The 16,789-nt window shown below is 43.2% G+C and overlaps 1 protein-coding gene across 35 annotated transcripts in view; it reads left to right on the plus strand.

Annotated features, from left to right (window-relative positions):
* The window catches only part of SIPA1L1 (signal induced proliferation associated 1 like 1), a 385,985-nt gene that overhangs the window by 237,740 nt on the left and 131,456 nt on the right, over window positions 1–16,789 (plus strand). For 32 of the 35 annotated variants that reach the window (XM_032405449.1, XM_032405459.1, XM_032405458.1 and 29 more), the window contains one exon: window positions 4,005–5,805. In XM_032405449.1, coding sequence (XP_032261340.1) covers window positions 4,308–5,805 — 1,498 coding nt within the window. In that variant the 5' untranslated portion in view covers window positions 4,005–4,307. The other 3 variants (XM_032405480.1, XM_032405477.1, XM_032405478.1) reach the window with 3 other exon arrangements.

Here is a 16,789-nt window from a genome sequence, read left to right on the forward strand (position 1 = left end):
GAATATACTGTATTGTGTGGTAAATTATTTTAGGGCAGGAAGTATAGTTGGTTTTTTGGTTTTGGTTTTTGTTTTTGTTTTTTCCCTTCCCACATCTTCTTGTGTAGCCTTCAAACTATTTTTTATGTCCTTGGCACAAAGAAAGTTTTTTGTTTGGTTCCTTCAATTATTCATTGTTCTCACTTCCTTATCACTCATTCATTTCTTGGGAAAAAAATCATTTTTCCATTTTTCTGGTAGTTAATTCACTGTACAAATTGGGTAAATAAGGAAGATATCAAATGAGTACTTGCAGTATTTTTCTGGAGTTTAGGAAAGAGGGTCATGAGTAGAGGGTCGGAGTTACTGCACTGAGATTGTATTTGAAGGTTCAGGTACCTGTGGCCTCAGCAGAATGGACTGGCTACCGTGCAGCCATCTCCCCACATAATTCCGTAATTCTCTCTTCGTTCAGTTGCACAGGCATCTGTGACCCACCCAAGTCAAGAATATCCTGCTTTCCAGACTGATATTCTTACTTGGGTGTCCCCATGCCTGCTATCTCATCCTCATGTACTCAGTGCTGCGTACATCCCAATACTAATACCCTTTATAGCTCCCTCAAAGTATGAAGGATGCTAAGAGAAGCCAACCAAGGCTGCCACTCTGGAATCACTAGCTTTTCAGTGGAGCCCACCGGTGATATTGAAGAGTGAGCAAAAAGAGAAAGGCAAGAGAAAATGAAGAACATGGTTATCATGGAAATCTAGAGGAGAGTGTTTTAGGAAGGAGGGAGGGGTCAAGAGTGTAAATGTCTCAAGGAGCCAGAATGATAAGGGATGTTTTTACACCTGTAGCTTCCCTTGAAGGGAGGGATTGTTTCCTCAAATGCCCCTAGCACCCAAGTGTGTGGTCAGTGCCCAGAAAGAAATTGAGAAATGCTGGGAATGATTTAGAAGAGAGGAGGAAGCACTTCTGGAAGATTGACATTATCGGGAAAGAATGGTGGGTTACGTTGTGATAGACCTTGAGTGATGAAAAGACTGTCAACCAGTGGGATTTGAATGTGTCTTCTCATTTTCTGATAGAATTTGCAGGAAGTCACTGAACTAAACAGTGGATTGGTATTCTTGCTAAATGGGTCTAACATAGACGCCAAGTAGTAGTACCTAGAGGTGGAAAACTAAATGTGTACCAAGGAAATTTCTATATAACTTACTCTTTCAACAGATGGAGGTGATGTGCTCTAAATTAGTATTGTTCTCCTATTTAAATCTATTGCTTTTTACTGTATTTAATGATGTTTAAGCAGGTTTGCTGATAATTAAGGGAATTGCTAATAATTGTCAGCATATGTTTGCTTTTCTCTCGACCCTAAGGAATAGGTTTTAGGTGTTACTGATCTGTCATATTACACACATGGTTGACATCTTTATTTTTGACTAGTTTAACAAATGCAAAACATACATATATTTCTACATACACTAGCATCTGTCCAAAGTTCATATTGCACTGAAAGGGGTTTGATGCTATGCTATAAACAAGGATGGGGAGAAAGAGAGGGAGGTGGGGCAGGGAGGGAATGAGAACAGTAAAGAAGGTCCTATGACAGGAAAAAAAAAACCTGTTATTTAACTTAGTTGTCTGTCTTCAACCCCTCGGTTTTTACAGGTCATTAAACTGTGGGCACGCTCTCTCCCTATGTGCCCCATCTATATTTTGAAATTAAAAGAAAACATTGCATTGTTTTATAAGATGTAAAAGGAGTCTTGGCATTTCTTTCAAACTGCAAAAAAAAATTCTATGAAATATAAGATTTATAAAAACTCATCAAAAAATCTAGGAAGGCTTTGAGATGGTTCTGAAGAGGAGGTCTGTAGTAGAGACAGCCAAGCCTGGGCATTTCCAAGTCAGTTCTATTTATTGTCTTTTAGTGCTGGCTTTCAGTTTCCTCCTACAATGCATACAACTTCACATATCCTAAAAAAGACAGTTCTGCCACAAACTATTTTCTAAGGGAAATGAAACGCGACAAGAATGTCTTTATCCCAGTGGCATTAGTGTGTTGGCCTTTTAGAGACTGAAACCTCTGGGAATAGATTTATTTGGATTTCTGTGAGCTTGTAAGAAATGTTGAAAACATCTGATTTTTATAAGAATCTACTTGGAATTGTTCTTTATGCTAGGGTATTCTTTGTTTGAAAGATATTTCATTGAAATCAACACCCCACCTCCCACCCCCTACCCCAGTTACAAAACAGCTCATAAATTCTAGCTTTGGTTGTCTAAAGATTTTCTTTCTTTGGAGATGGGCTGGAGGTTACTTTGCATTTTGGCTCAGTTGGCTGGTTTTCCTCCCGTTTTCTGTGGAGCACTTCTCGAACCTCAGCTGCGGCCACATGTGCTGCCCCTCTGCCTCTGGAAGCAACAGTTAGCACGTCCTTCCACTTGAAGGCTTGCAGTTCAAGAGGAGCACGCGACGTTTTGAATTGTAAAGGAAATCGGAGCAATCTGAGGGCAGAAGTATCTAGAGAGCTCAAAAGCCAGGTTTAATTAGGTAGCGGTGCAAAGCCTCTATCCCCTTCACAAAAGCGGGGGGAAGAGGAGCCAGAGTGAAAACAATTGGCGTTTCTGGGCCCGGCTGCCCGGCCCGGCCCGGCCCCTGAGCCCAGCTGGAGCTCAGCCGGCCCTGCATTCTGCAGGCAGCGCGCAGTTTCTGAAACTCCCCTAAATGTTCCAGCCTTTAAATAGCAGCGAGCCTTCTAAAACGATGCTGCATACTGCAAGAGAAATTAAAGCGGCTGCCTCGGAGGCAGGAGGCCGACTAGCGAGCTGCTTAATTATCGTGGAAGTAAGTGCTTGTTACCGCCGAGCGGAGTGCAGCGAGCGCGGGTCGTCCTCGGGGTGTCAGCCGTGATTTGTAGACAATGCAGCCCTGTCAGCGCAGTGCTGGTTCAGCAGCATCCTTCCAAACATGGATTTGGCAAGAATTTAAAGGCCACCTCTTGTGTAATTTGTGGAGCCTTGGAAAAGGGTCCTCTGCCTTTATTTTCAGGATGTGCGCAACCATGCGGGGTTTTGTACTCAGAATGTGTGCCTCTTGCCTCCTGACTGACGGGCTCTCAAGGAAGTTGGTGCTCTTCACCCGTCACCTGCAAGGATGCTAACACTCCTCTGTCGTCTGTCGGGGAAAATATGGAGAGGTCTGTCCAGAGCAGCGTTTTGTTTCTGCTGTCTTCATAAATCAGCACCGGAGGGTGGGGGAGGATGCAATGCGTAAGGAAATGCAGGCGTTTTGTTAATTAGCGGAATATTTCTAGCTTCAAGAGTAGACTAAAGAGAGCTGGGGAAGAGGTGGTGGTGAATGCGGGATTCATCCTGAGATATTCCTCGCGGGGTAAGTAATAAAGTGAGGGCAATACAGAGGAGTGCTAATGGATGTAATGGCTCCGGGAAAACCCTGTTTATTTTCTCTCTATTGTATTTGCTCTTGCCAACTCTGTTAAGCGTTTGTAAAGAAACCAAAAAAGCAAGCAGGGTTTTGAAAGATGAAAGATATTAAAAAGTGAGTGTTGCAATGTACTGGATGACATGATTCTTAGTCTTGTTTAAAAACTGACTATACGTTGCTCTAATTAGTGAACTCTGCTGGTCATGTTTCGAACTGGTCAGCACAGTGGTTCGTGATGTTCTACATTATTGGAGGTCACTGGAGCCTGTACTTGGTCTGCACTTGGGGTAGGAGCCTTGATGTCTCCGGACAAGACCCCACCCCCTCCTATTACATGAAATTAGTTCAGTGAAGCTAACGTGTTAATAGTCTTTCAAGATCTGTATCATTTGATTTTATTCAATGCTTTCACTTTCTTTCAAACCTGCTTTACCAAAAAGATAGGCTGTGAACTGTGACCCACAGTCCATTATTGAGTCTTTTATTTTCATGTGTCTGGTTTTAGCAATTGCATATTTATTTTTAGAGGTATTTATCAAATGCTAATTCTAATTGTCCTTCTTCTCTCTTTTAGAGAAAGCATGGGATTGTGGCAATCACAGAGTCCCAGTAATACAAGTTCCATTCAGTTTTTTCTGAAAGAAAGCTGTCTGTGAAAGCAAAGCAAAGGGAACCATTGTGGATTATAATGTTTTGAAGATCTGGATTTTCAGAGGTTTGGAAATAAGGCGTCATTTTACCTTTTAAATGAAAAAGATTAAGATCTCATGCAACTGCTGTATTTTCTGGAAGCCATTCTCCAAAAGGGAAGTGCACATTTAAAACTTAGCTATGATGGTCCTTTGTGCAGGGATTTGAGTCTGATTGCTTCTCCATCATGACCAGCCTGAAACGGTCGCAGACAGAGCGGCCCGCTGTCCCCGAAAGGGCCTCGGTTGTCGCCACGGATGGCACTCCCAAAGTCCACACCGACGACTTCTACATGCGGCGCTTCAGGTCCCAGAATGGCAGCTTAGGGTCCTCAGTCATGGCTCCGGTAGGGCCCCCCCGAAGTGAAGGTTCTCACCATATAACCTCCACCCCCGGAGTCCCCAAGATGGGGGTTAGGGCTAGGATTGCAGATTGGCCCCCACGAAAGGAAAACGTCAAAGAATCTAGCCGTTCAAGCCAGGAAGTAGAAACCTCAAGTTGCCTTGAGAGCCTGTCCTCCAAAAGCAGTCCTGTGAGTCAGGGAAGTTCTGTGAGCCTCAATTCCAGTGACTCAGCCATGCTGAAGAGCATACAGAACACGCTGAGAAACAAGACGAGGCCGGCGGAGGGCATGGACTGCAGGTTTCTGCTGCCCGAAGCCTACCCCAGCTCCCCCAGGAAGGCTCTCCGCAGGGTCCGGCAACGGAGCAATAGTGACATCACCATAAGTGAGCTCGACGTGGATAGCTTCGATGAATGTGCCTCGCCCACCTACAAGACTGGGCCATCTCTGCACAGGGAATACGGTAGCACCTCCTCAATTGACAAGCAGGGAACGTCTGGGGAAAGCTTCTTCGATCTGCTGAAGGGCTACAAAGACGACAAGTCCGATCGAGGTCCAACTCCGACCAAGCTCAGCGACTTCCTCATCACCGGCGGGGGCAAGGGCTCCGGTTTCTCTCTGGATGTTATCGACGGGCCCATCTCCCAGAGAGACAACCTCAGGCTCTTTAAGGAAAGGGAAAAACCACTCAAGCGCCGCTCCAAGTCCGAAACTGGAGACTCGTCCATTTTTCGGAAATTACGCAATGCCAAAGGTGAGGAACTTGGGAAGTCATCGGATCTGGAAGATAACCGGTCGGAAGACTCTGTCAGGCCCTGGACATGCCCAAAGTGCTTTGCCCACTATGATGTCCAGAGTATATTATTTGACTTGAATGAGGCGATTATGAACAGGCACAATGTTATCAAGAGGAGAAACACCACCACAGGGGCATCGGCCGCTGCCGTGGCCTCCCTGGTCTCGGGGCCTTTGTCCCACTCGGCCAGTTTTAGCTCCCCGATGGGCAGCACGGAGGACCTGAATTCCAAGGGGAGCCTCGGCATGGACCAGGGAGACGATAAGAGCAATGAGCTGGTACTGAGCTGTCCGTATTTTCGGAACGAGATCGGCGGAGAAGGTGAAAGGAAGATCAGCCTGTCAAAATCAAATTCTGGTTCCTTTAGTGGGTGTGAAAGTGCCTCCTTTGAGTCCACGCTTAGTTCCCATTGCACAAACGCAGGAGTGGCCGTACTTGAGGTGCCCAAGGACAGCCTCGTGCTGCATCTGGACAGGGTGAAGAGGTACATCGTGGAGCACGTGGATCTGGGCGCATACTATTACAGGAAATTCTTCTATCAGAAGGGTGAGTGGAGATCCTGTAGCGTGATGGTTAAAATAGTTAAATGTATTTGCTACCATTTATGTCTTTTTGCGTTTTTGAGTTACTTCCTCCTTTCAGGCATAAAAATGTATATTTAATATTAATGGTTTTTTTAATTTAGTGGATGAAATTGTAGTCTTTGTATAAAAGACTTGCTCTGTTACCTTGAGAGATAAATGCCATGAAGTTGAAAATATTTTAAAGATAGCTTTTTTTTATAAGGACTACAAAAACAATGCTGCCTTTTCTTAGCACTTTTATAGTTAGTACAGAACCATTTCTTTTCTGTCTCAATGTTCTCATCGGTAAATGGGGCTTACACATTCCTATCCTTTTGATAGGAATTTTAGTGAACATTAATTACGTTATTTGACAAAAGTTGCAGGGCCAATAAGTCTCAGGCAAGAGTCAAATCTAGGTCTTATAGAATGGGGTAGAAAAGGGGCTGAAGAGATAAGTACCCTTAACATGTTGATAACTTCCTTTTTAGTCTTTTCTGTTTTGTGTGTGTGGGGGGAGGGATATATATTTTTGGATTGTACTTTGTTTCATCTCCTGCTTTTAAGAAAGGCCCTGTGATTTACTGAACAACAAGTAGTTTAACAAAGTCTTAGGAGAAATCTAATAATGTTTTTGAGCCACATTATTCATTGAAGAGTGAGCTTAAGTCCACAAGTACCCAAGCTGAGAAACAGGCTGCTCGCCAAGGAAGGACCTACACTGTGGTCCATTAGCTAGCTCAGGAGTCTCTGCAGCCTGACCGAGTGGTCCCCTGGATGCAAAGTACTAGAGCAGTTTGACTTTCCACATACTGCTTCGGCGTTTTTGCATCTTACTTAGACTTCTTCTTCCAAATGAAGTTCCACTTCTAGTGCTCCTGGTAGCTGTATTACATTGTTCACATTGGTCATTACATGATAGACTGTATTCACAAGGGTTTATTGACCGTAAGAATCTTGTCTTGTTGCTGAGTATCCATGTCTTCTAAATGTCTGTCATAAATACTTGACAACATGATAATGAAAATCCCATTTCCACTTTTAAGCAGTCGATGTTTTCTCAATAATTTTATGGAGTTCTGATTTTAGAAATCACCTTTTCCTTATATACTGTCCTATATACCCTGACAAGGCTTCTCAGTGTTGCCATCTTGGCATTTGGGCCAGGATACTTCTTGGTTGGAGGGGGCTGCCCTGTGTGCGCTGTAGGATCAGATTAGCCGCAGCCCCGCCCTCTACACCCTGAATGACAGTAGGTACCCCTCCCTCCGTGGCGACGGCCGGAAGTGTCTGCAGGCATCGCCAAATAAACGGCTCTTGGGAGGTGAAGTCGCAACCGCTGCGAAGCCCTGCTTTATTGTACCCGGGGACGTGTTCCACAGGGGCTCCTGAGCTGTTGGTGGGGGCCATCTTGCTAAAAACAGACACATTAAGAACATACTGGTGATAATTTTACATATGTAGTAGTGGGCACTTTATCCATTAGGCAGTATAATAATATTAATGAACAATTTAGAGCACTTACTATGTACCAGGAACTTTTAGTAAGTATTTCCTATGGCCTGCATTTTTCTCCTTTCAACCTCAAAATGCCCACTGAGGTAGGGTACCGTCCGTGACGGCATTTCCCAGACGAGAAGACGGGGGCTTACAGGTTAAGTGGACGTAAGTGGAGCTAGTAGTGTGGGAGCCCGGATTCCACTTCTGCTTGTCTCACTGGCGTCCTGTTCTTAACCACTGTGCTCGTCTCTCTGCTGTGTTAGACTGAAGGGAAAGAGGATGTTTTTATGTTTAAATCTGGTAGAAATTTGTATGGCATAAAAAATTTGGACATCTATATTCCAGAGGAATCCAGCTTAGATCATAACATTTCATAAATTTAAAAGCCACTAATCCAAAGTCGTTTCTAATTTGAAGCGTGGAAAATACCCTCTTATGCAGCATAATTGGAACTGGGTTAATTGAAAATACCAGTTAAAAGTAGGGAACCTTTAAAAGTTACACATGCCCAATATATTTTATTTTCACTAAAATATGTAAGAATGTACTTGCCAAACTCTTGTGAGGCCGAGGGTTTTTCTTTAACAGTGATCGTACTATTTGGAATTTGACGTTGTATTAACAGTATAAAACTCTAAGAGCTACAGCCGACCAGCAAAGCAATCCAGTCTTACAGAATCTTAGGTTTCATTTTTTTTCTCCTTTTTTATAGTTGTCTTGCCCACATCTAATCCAATAGCTTTCTTTTTAGTGACTTGCTTTTATTAAGTCTTTCTAAAGCCTTCAGCTTAGTTTTTAATAGAAACAAGATTTATCTTTAATACTCGTATTCCATCAGCTTTCATAATATTTAATTAAATTTCATAATTACAATAACAAGTCAACTGGCATAAACAGGTTTGGGAAGAGACCGCCTGACTCTGTCAGCATGAAGTCCAGCTGGTGGGAACAAAGTGTGTGTGGCCCTGGAGAGGGCCTGCCTGTGTCCTTGGGCATTCATCATTGTGCTGGACGGAGGGAACTCAGAGCAGTAGTTAATCCAGGAAGTCGGTCCAGTGGGAGGCGGTTTCAGAGTGCCTGCTGTGTTTTCTTGGGCCACACAACTTAGAATTTTCAAATCAGGCAGGTCATTTGTCACAGTATGGTAATAAACAACAAATTATGGCTCTGAGTAACCTCATTTGAAGCTGAAATGAAGCCCCCTGAAGTATAACTGTATACTTAAAAAGTTAGATGTCTGTACTTAGTCACCATATAGGATATGGTTAAAGTATTCTCTTATAATTTTTACTATACAACTTGATTCGTTGAGATTCATGGGCTAACTCCTTTTGTCCTGATCAGAAACTGAAAGCGAGTCCTCTTGTTGAAGGAGTACATCGATGTCAGGTGCATCAGGGTGTAACGCTGCTGGCCTGGCTGTCAGTCCAGCCTCTTCATGACCAGATACTTGGCATTCTGCTCTTTAATGCATTCCTGACTTCATGTGGCTAAGTCTGGGGGCGGGGGTTGGGGGCTGGGAGTTCCCTTTCTTCAGGTATACTCTGTAGTCAACATTATATGTAAAATTTAATTATATTGGGCTCGTGAAACTGCAGTCCCTCTCTGATACCATACTGTTGTTATGCAGGTCATTATTTTGAGAATTTCGGCTACAGAGCATATCTGACTACACCATGTAAGCCCACTGTTTGCACTTATTAAAATGAGCACCACACCATCAAGGTTCTGCTCCCCACCCCTTTCTCTTGACCGCTCCCCTTTGCTGGTTTGCTAGCGTGCTGGACACTCACCCAAGGTTCAAGGACAGGAATAATATAGTTAACATTTATTGTGTCCTCACTTGGTGTTTTATGTGGACTTCCTCACTTAATGCTCTCAGGACCCCGAGGCGAAGCGGTCATCGTGATGAGTGCAAGTGATGCAACCACAGCCTTCCTAGAGAGACCCAAACCAGGCAGAAGGATAGCATTAACATTAATAGGGTCATCTCCCCTTGACTCCATATATGTATTTTGTGTTTAGTTTTTATTTAGATAGTCACCGTGATGGAGGTACCCACGAAGTTTGTAAGTGGAGAAAACTGTTAAAGTTACGATGTTGCCTAGAGCCAGCATGGCTTGTTTAGGAGGAAACTTTCCTAGCCTTTGCTCACCTCACTTTCTGTGGCCGTACGGGACTTCTCCAGTTTTTGCTCCGAGTGTGCAGTTGTCTGTGAGCCCCATTCAGAGTGATGTGTTTGTGGAAAAGCGGGGCCCACGGTCTTGGCAGTGCTGTTTGTTGCTCCACTGGTCGAGAGTGTTGATAGGCTGGTCTCTACGTCAGGTGGGGTGTCCCTCTCAAAGTTGCTAGAGATGCTGTGTCAGCAACAGGCCTCTCCCTACTGCCCAGTGGCCGGAAGAAACTGCCATTATCTGGTCTGAAGCTCATCTGAGACTAGTTTTCCACTCCTAATGCTTGTATATCTAATTATTCTTCTGATAATGTTAAACCATCAGATTTGATTGTTTTCAGAGGTGCGCACACGCGCGCGCGCGCACACACACACACACACATACACACACACACCAGTTCCAACAGTATGCTGGGCCCCAGAACTATCACTTGATAGTTGGATTTCAGATACTCTTGTAATGTCCAGTTTTCTTGATAAGAGGGTGAGAGGTAAATAATCAGCCATCTTTAGCATCATTTCTTCAGAATATATGCCTTAACTTCATGCGTACTTGGAAGTGACAGTTTTAGCAGTCTGATCTAGTCTCAATTTTGCTCTCAAGAGCTGGTCTTGAAGCTCGAGTTTGTTAGATGAGGTCAAGTAGCTGTTGAGAAGTTTTAGTGGATTATACTGTGGTGTGTATAGATCATCAGGGAACACCATCCAGCTAAGCTCATTTGGAAAATCTGTGTTTAGTTTGTTTTTTAATCCTCCTATAAGTACTGCAACATTAAACTTGAGAAAGTTGGGTTGTCTTGTAGTTCAGAGTTCTTTAAGGATAATTATGCTCTTTAGTGTTTTGATGTGGACGGTTTTATTTTTCGGGGAGGTGGTAAGCCAACAAGTCTGCTTCACTGAACCACGCTGTGCTCTGTGTTCCTGAACTAATCAGCTAATTTTGGCCAACATTAATAGGGAAAGATTTTATAAATGCATAATAATTCATTGTTCTAATACCCTTGTTTTTTATTTTTCACTGAGATCACGTAAACTGTATATGATTGGCTTGAAGGTAGCTCTCTACTTAGGTAGCCCTTTCAAGGAGAGTTTGGGCACTAAATACCTTCTTGAGCTAACCAGGAGTGTGACTTGCTACCGTCTTTTTATCTGCTCAGGGCTTCCAGAAGCAAGGAGGCCATTAGGTATGGAGGTTTGCATGTTTGCTCTGTTGAAAACGGTCTTCTTCTTTCTCGGCTGTTATCTCCTGAATTTTAACACTGGTGATCTGGACTCTGATCTGTAAGGCATTCAGGATGCCGTATTACCTGAACCATCTCAACCCAGAGGTTTGTGGAAGTTGGTTAAAAGGGTATGTGCCTTAGCTGTTCCTCCCTCTGTTTTATTTTTAAATCAAGATAAACCATCAGAGGTCGCATTTGTGCAAACACTTGACTTTATTCAAGGTCATCTTTTTAAGATCCAGTCATATAAAAACAGGATTTGTTGTTGCAGTAGAACTGGTGATGAAGCATTGCCCATTATGTCATTAGCCCCTTTGGAAAGTTCCATGTGAGAAATTTATTTTATGATGTGATGCCAGGACTTGTTTTCTGGTAGCTACTGAATGCCTGCTTTCTGGTGATAGGGGTGCTTTATTGGTTTGCTTCTTTTGTTGACTGTGTCTCCTGTTTTACTTCAGCTCCCACAACCACATTTTGATTCTCAACTATGCAACCTTCATTATTAACACATTGTTTCCACTTGCATCTTTTATTTCTAGTTCATCAGCATGATTTATATATTTCCTTTATAATTACCTAAAAAAATTCTCTTTGGAAAAGATAATTAGCATACATACACTTCTTTCCAAGGCTTACTCCTCTTTCCTTTCTTTTCTTTTTTCTTTCCCTTCTTTCTCTTTCTTTCTAGTGGGCTCCATGCCTAGCATGGAGCCCAGTACAGGACTTGAACTCGCGACCCTGAGATCAAGACCCTGAGATAAGACTGAGATGACGTCAAGAGTTGGAAGCTTAACTGACTGAGCCACCCTGGTGCCCCCTAGCTATCTTTCTCACCAGCTGTCACCTGCTTCCACCTGGATGGCTGTCGAGTTGACAACTCAAAGCCATGCATACAAATGTTGACTTCTTAGTTTTTCCTCCCTAAACAAGTCTCCCTCATCACTGCCCTCTTGCTGTAAGTGCCACTGGTATCATCAGTTACTTGGTTTTGAAGCACTGAAGCTTCTTTGATGCCTCTCTCCCCTTGTCCACCTCCGATCAGTTGGGAGGGCCCCTTGAGTCTACCTTCAGATCGCTGCTAACTTCCTGTTCTGTCCTGTTCCCAGTGCTATAGCTGTAGGCTCTTGTTGCCTCCTACCCAAGTTCTAGCACAGGTGTCTTAGTCTCTCCATCTCTAGTCTGCCGTACTCAAAATCCAACCTCTTGCCTTTGCCAAGTATAATCCAACCTTGCAATAGTGTAAATTTATATTATATCATAAACTTAATCCTGTAACAAATATGTAAGTTGAGTCCTCTGAGAAGCCGATGTTGAGACGGTATAGGCTTTCAAGTGTTTTGTTTGGGGCTTGGGAGTGATGCCTGGGACAGAAAAAAGGGGAAGAAGCAGAATTGAGCAGGGAAAGTCTTCAGTCCATGATGCAGATGTGACCCCTGAAAGGAAAAGAGCAGAATTGGACACGGGGAGCCTCAAACCACGATGCAGATCTAACAAAGTCCTAGTCAATACAGTGGCGTGAAGAGTAAGCTTTAGAGGAGTCCTGTGTTGGGCAATAATGTCCAGGCCCTCTTAGCCCCAGCATGCTCAGTTTGTGGATGGGGGCTGTCAAGGAAGAGAGTGGCTGGGTTGGAAAACTGTAGCAGATCCAAAGATGCTACAGCCAGAGACTTTCAACTAATTGCATTTCTTGTGGCTGAATCGGTTGCAAGCCCTTTCTGGAAGGGAGACCCAAGTGTTGCACGTCCATGGCTGCCACGTAGGCATGAATGCCTACATCATGCTTGGTGAGGTGTGGGGCGCTGGAATGGTAAGCGAAACAGACCACTGTCATGGAGGGCGAAGGACACCGACAATAAACAAGTCACACAAAACTATACATATGCTTATTATAAAAATTAATAATACAGAAGTGGAGAAAGTAATCGTTCTCCTAATTCCAATAATTTGGCTTATAATCTTCTATATCTTACACACAAATTCATTATCCTATTTAGTCTTAACAAGAGTGTTCTTCATGTTTTTAAAGTAGTTTTAAAAATCAACAAGTAGAGGCGCCCGGGTGGCTCAGTGGGTTGAGCATCGACTCTTGGTTTCAGCTCAGGTCATGATCTCATGGTCCTGAGATAGAGCTTGGAGTTGGGCTCTGTGCTCAGTGGGGAGTCTGTTGGAGATTCTTTCCCTCTCCCTCTGCCCCTCCCCTCGCTCACATGGGGCCCGTTCTCTCTCTAAAAATATATAAATTTAAAAAAAAAAAAAATCAACAAGCACACATGGGGCACCTGGCTGGTTCAGCCAGTACAGCATGTAACCCTTGATCTAGGGGTTATGAGTTCAAGCCCCATGTTGGGCATAGAGCTTACTAGGGAAAAAGTACATATTTATATCTTCATTGATTAAATAGTATTGATTAAGCATCTACTCTGTGCCGTCTGCTGTGCGACAGAAGCGCATGCACCTGTCTTCCTGGTGTTTGAAGTCTGCGATTGGTGCTCTTGAGACAAACGAGAAACATTTGAGCGTTATGAGAAATAATTGAGAATCATGAGACATAATTCAACCATTATATTTTTTTCTGAATAGTTTTAAAAACCTACAATCTATTTTTTTCCCCCTTTCTGGAGTCCATTGAGATGGATGGTGGAACTTCTGAATTTATCCTCTGTGCTTTTCTGTTGTAATTTCAGTTTCTTTTTGTTTCTCTTCTGTATTTATTTTATCTCCTGGACAAGGGATTGGTATGCACCTCTCTGCATCCTCTTATTTAGGCCTTTCACTTATGTCAGCAATTGTATATTTAATCCCCAGGATCTCATTATTTTTGTTTCCCTGTAGTTATGTTTGGTAATAGCTTATCCTTACTTTTTATACCTCACATTCCTCCATTGCTATTCATTAGAAATTTCTTCTCCTAAGTTCTTTGAATGATCTGTATCTTTTGGGTTGTATTTTCTGTTTTCTCATTTTTCTCTCTCATGCTAATATTGGTTTTCCTTAGTTGTTGGTGATCTTGTTTATGAACCAAGGCCTGGAAGATCAGTGCAGGCGGCAGGCTTCCCCTCAGCACTGTGCGTCCCTTTCCCCAGCCAGCCTCGCCAGACATGGACAGGGAGGACAGAGGGCTAGTGCCGAAACAGTAGTGCGACCTCCTAACACAGAAATGTCCCTGGAGCATGAGAGGGCATGGACCATGGTGTAGGATGGGACCCACATGGGTGCCAGCATGGGGCAGACTTTGTCATGCTCCATTCCCGCGAGGAGCTGCCTTTCCTCTTCCACCTCCGTGCACGCATGTCATGTTCTCTTCCTCTCTTACCCACCTGACCGGCTCCTGCCTCTCCTGGGCCTTCCCGGAGCACTGCCCCAAGTCGCCCCGTGCCCTTGTTTCTGCACAGCGCTTCCTGTGATGCGCTGGTTCGTAACCAGTCTGTGCAGGCCTTGAAGGCCGGGACCCCAGCCTAGGCAGGCTCCGTGAATGTTCTGCAGTTGAATGAATGTTCCATGCGGATGTGAAGTCTAAGATTTATTGAGTTGAGTGTGTCCCATATTTATAGCATCAGGGAGAGGCCATGAGGGCCCTCTTTGTGCATGACCTCGTGTTCCACTGCAGACCTGAATAATATGTGGCAGTTCCTTTTCCTCTCTTTTCAGGAAATGAGACCACAAACAGGTCTGTGTGTGGTCAGGGTGGTTTAGTGGGAATTAACCAGGACCACCAGCTGGTCCCCACAGGCCAAGAACACCCGTATTGAGACTGAATTTTACTATTATGAACTGTATTAGACATGACCAATAGATGCCAGAATCAGTGAGTGACAGGTGAGGAGAAGCAGGATTTGCATAATCTCAAAGTATCTCCCCAAAGGTGTTTGTAAACCACAAAGAGAAAGCTAGGAACTGGCAGATGCCACCTTAATGGAGTTGAATAAGGGTCCGTACCTGGGACCCCAGGAATTGATGCACTGGGAAGGTGACATTTCTGTGGCTCTCTTGCCCAAAGTACACACCCTTAGTCCAAGCACGTGAGACCACAGGCAGACCCCAGTGGATTGGGAAATACGAGCAAAGAGCAAGTAGCTGTCACAGACTGCAGGGGACTAAGGAGAAATAACTAAGTACACCATGGGATGCTGAATGGGATTTCAGCACAAAAAAGGCCCAGTGGAAACCCTGTTGGAATTTGAATAAAATCATTAGTTAATGGGATTGTCCCAGTGTGAATTTCCTGGTTCTGATCATGATAATTGTACTGTTATGGAGTCACAGAAGATGTTAGCATTGGAGGAGGCTGGGTCATGGATCTATGGAAACTCCTGTACCATTTTTGCAGCTTTTCTCTAAGTATAAAGTAGTGAAGATGAAAAGTAAAAAAAACAAACAAACAACAAAAAAAAAAACCTCAGGTGTAGTCAATTACGGTAGCTAACATAGGAGCCATCCACTTGGGAAGTGGGGTGCTTCCCCAACTTCTTGTATCAAAGTGTGTCAAAATGACTGCCATGCTTACAGATTCCCATACGCTCTTCTCTTTGCTGAGTCAAGGGAAGAAGGGCTCTTCAGATCTATTATTTCAGTACAACTTGACACGTAATAAAAAGCCTGTCTCACCTATCTTCCAAACGTGTACCTCATTATAACTTTAGACACCCAGTGAACCCTTCATCCTGAGCTCCTAAATCAGATGCTCAAGAAATATTTGCTTTGTTGTATCAGTTCCTTTCCTGAGCTTCTTATGGAGCCCCTCCTCTGTATATGGAGGCCATTCATCTGATCTTCGGGGCAGCAAGAGACCTCTTCTTTAAGTTTTTATGTATGTATGTATTTAAGAGAGAGAGAGAGCGCGCACATGAGTGGCGAGGGAGGAGCAGAGGGAGAGAGAATCCTTAAGCAGACTCCGTGTTGAGCAAGGAGCCTGACACGGGGCTCCATCCCACCACCCCGAGATCATGACCTGAGCTGAAATCAAGAGTAAGGTGCTTAACCAACTGAGCCACCCAGGCGACCTCTAACTGCTTTCAAGTCAAATGGAAACAATTGTTGGCAGAAGAGCATCAGCAGAAGCAACGTCTGCAACTGGTGTAGGCCTCCAACAAGTCTGTGGGCTGTGCTATTTTTTGAGACACACTGCATTGTCCCTGACCTCCTGGGCAGCAGTGACTTCTCCCTTGACTGCATTTCTGACTATCCCTGAGGGACATGATTCCAGATCCTTCAAAAGCATTTTTAGGTAGGAAGACCTCTTGCTGCAGTATCCCTGGTACGGAGGGACAAAGAGTGTTTTAAGTATAAAAAAGTTGACTTAAGAGATGGTGTTTCATTGTAATTTCTCTCATTTAGATGTTAAATACATTTTTTTTTTTTTTTTCTGAGCTGGCATTTGAATTAGTATTAACATTAAAAGTAAAGAGTTACACTAATATGCAGCCTTTTAAAGTTTTTTTATACTCACTGGCCATTTACAAACCAAGTACATTTTTTTTATACTTTTAAAAGTCTTCCCATTATAGAAGTTACATATATTCATTACAGAAAAATTAGTAACTATAGAAAATTAGAAAATTAATCTTGTGGGATTACTAGTGATTTTATTTGTTTCATCTTTTTAATACATGCCTATTCATGTTTTCAGTAAGATAGGATCATTAGATACAGTTTATAAATTTTTTCATGACTCCATAATTGGCTGTGCCATCATTTATTTAAAGTTTTCCAGCTGCTGCAAATTCAGGTTTTCCAGTTTTTCATTATTATACATAATGTTTATATCAGATATTCCTAAGGTGGGTTTTTTTTCCCCGTTTGACCTCTTTGGCAGTTGGGCAAAACCTATGGTTTCACCTTAGAATAATTTTTTTTACTCAAATTAGAATAATGTTTTTAAGTCCATAAAATAAAAATACAAAGCATATTAAAATACAATTGCAAAAGTTTAAAATTTTGTGACATACCAATAAATATGTTTCTTTCTTCTGTGTTAACAAAATGATCTAGTATCAGGTCTGATAACTTTCAGAGTAGTGATGAGCATAATTGACATTTTGATATGTCTGCAACAACTACCACGTGACACGAAA

This window comes from Phoca vitulina, unplaced genomic scaffold (genome assembly GCF_004348235.1).
Source record: "Phoca vitulina isolate PV1807 unplaced genomic scaffold, GSC_HSeal_1.0 scaffold7, whole genome shotgun sequence".
NCBI classification, from domain to species: domain Eukaryota; kingdom Metazoa; phylum Chordata; class Mammalia; order Carnivora; family Phocidae; genus Phoca; species Phoca vitulina.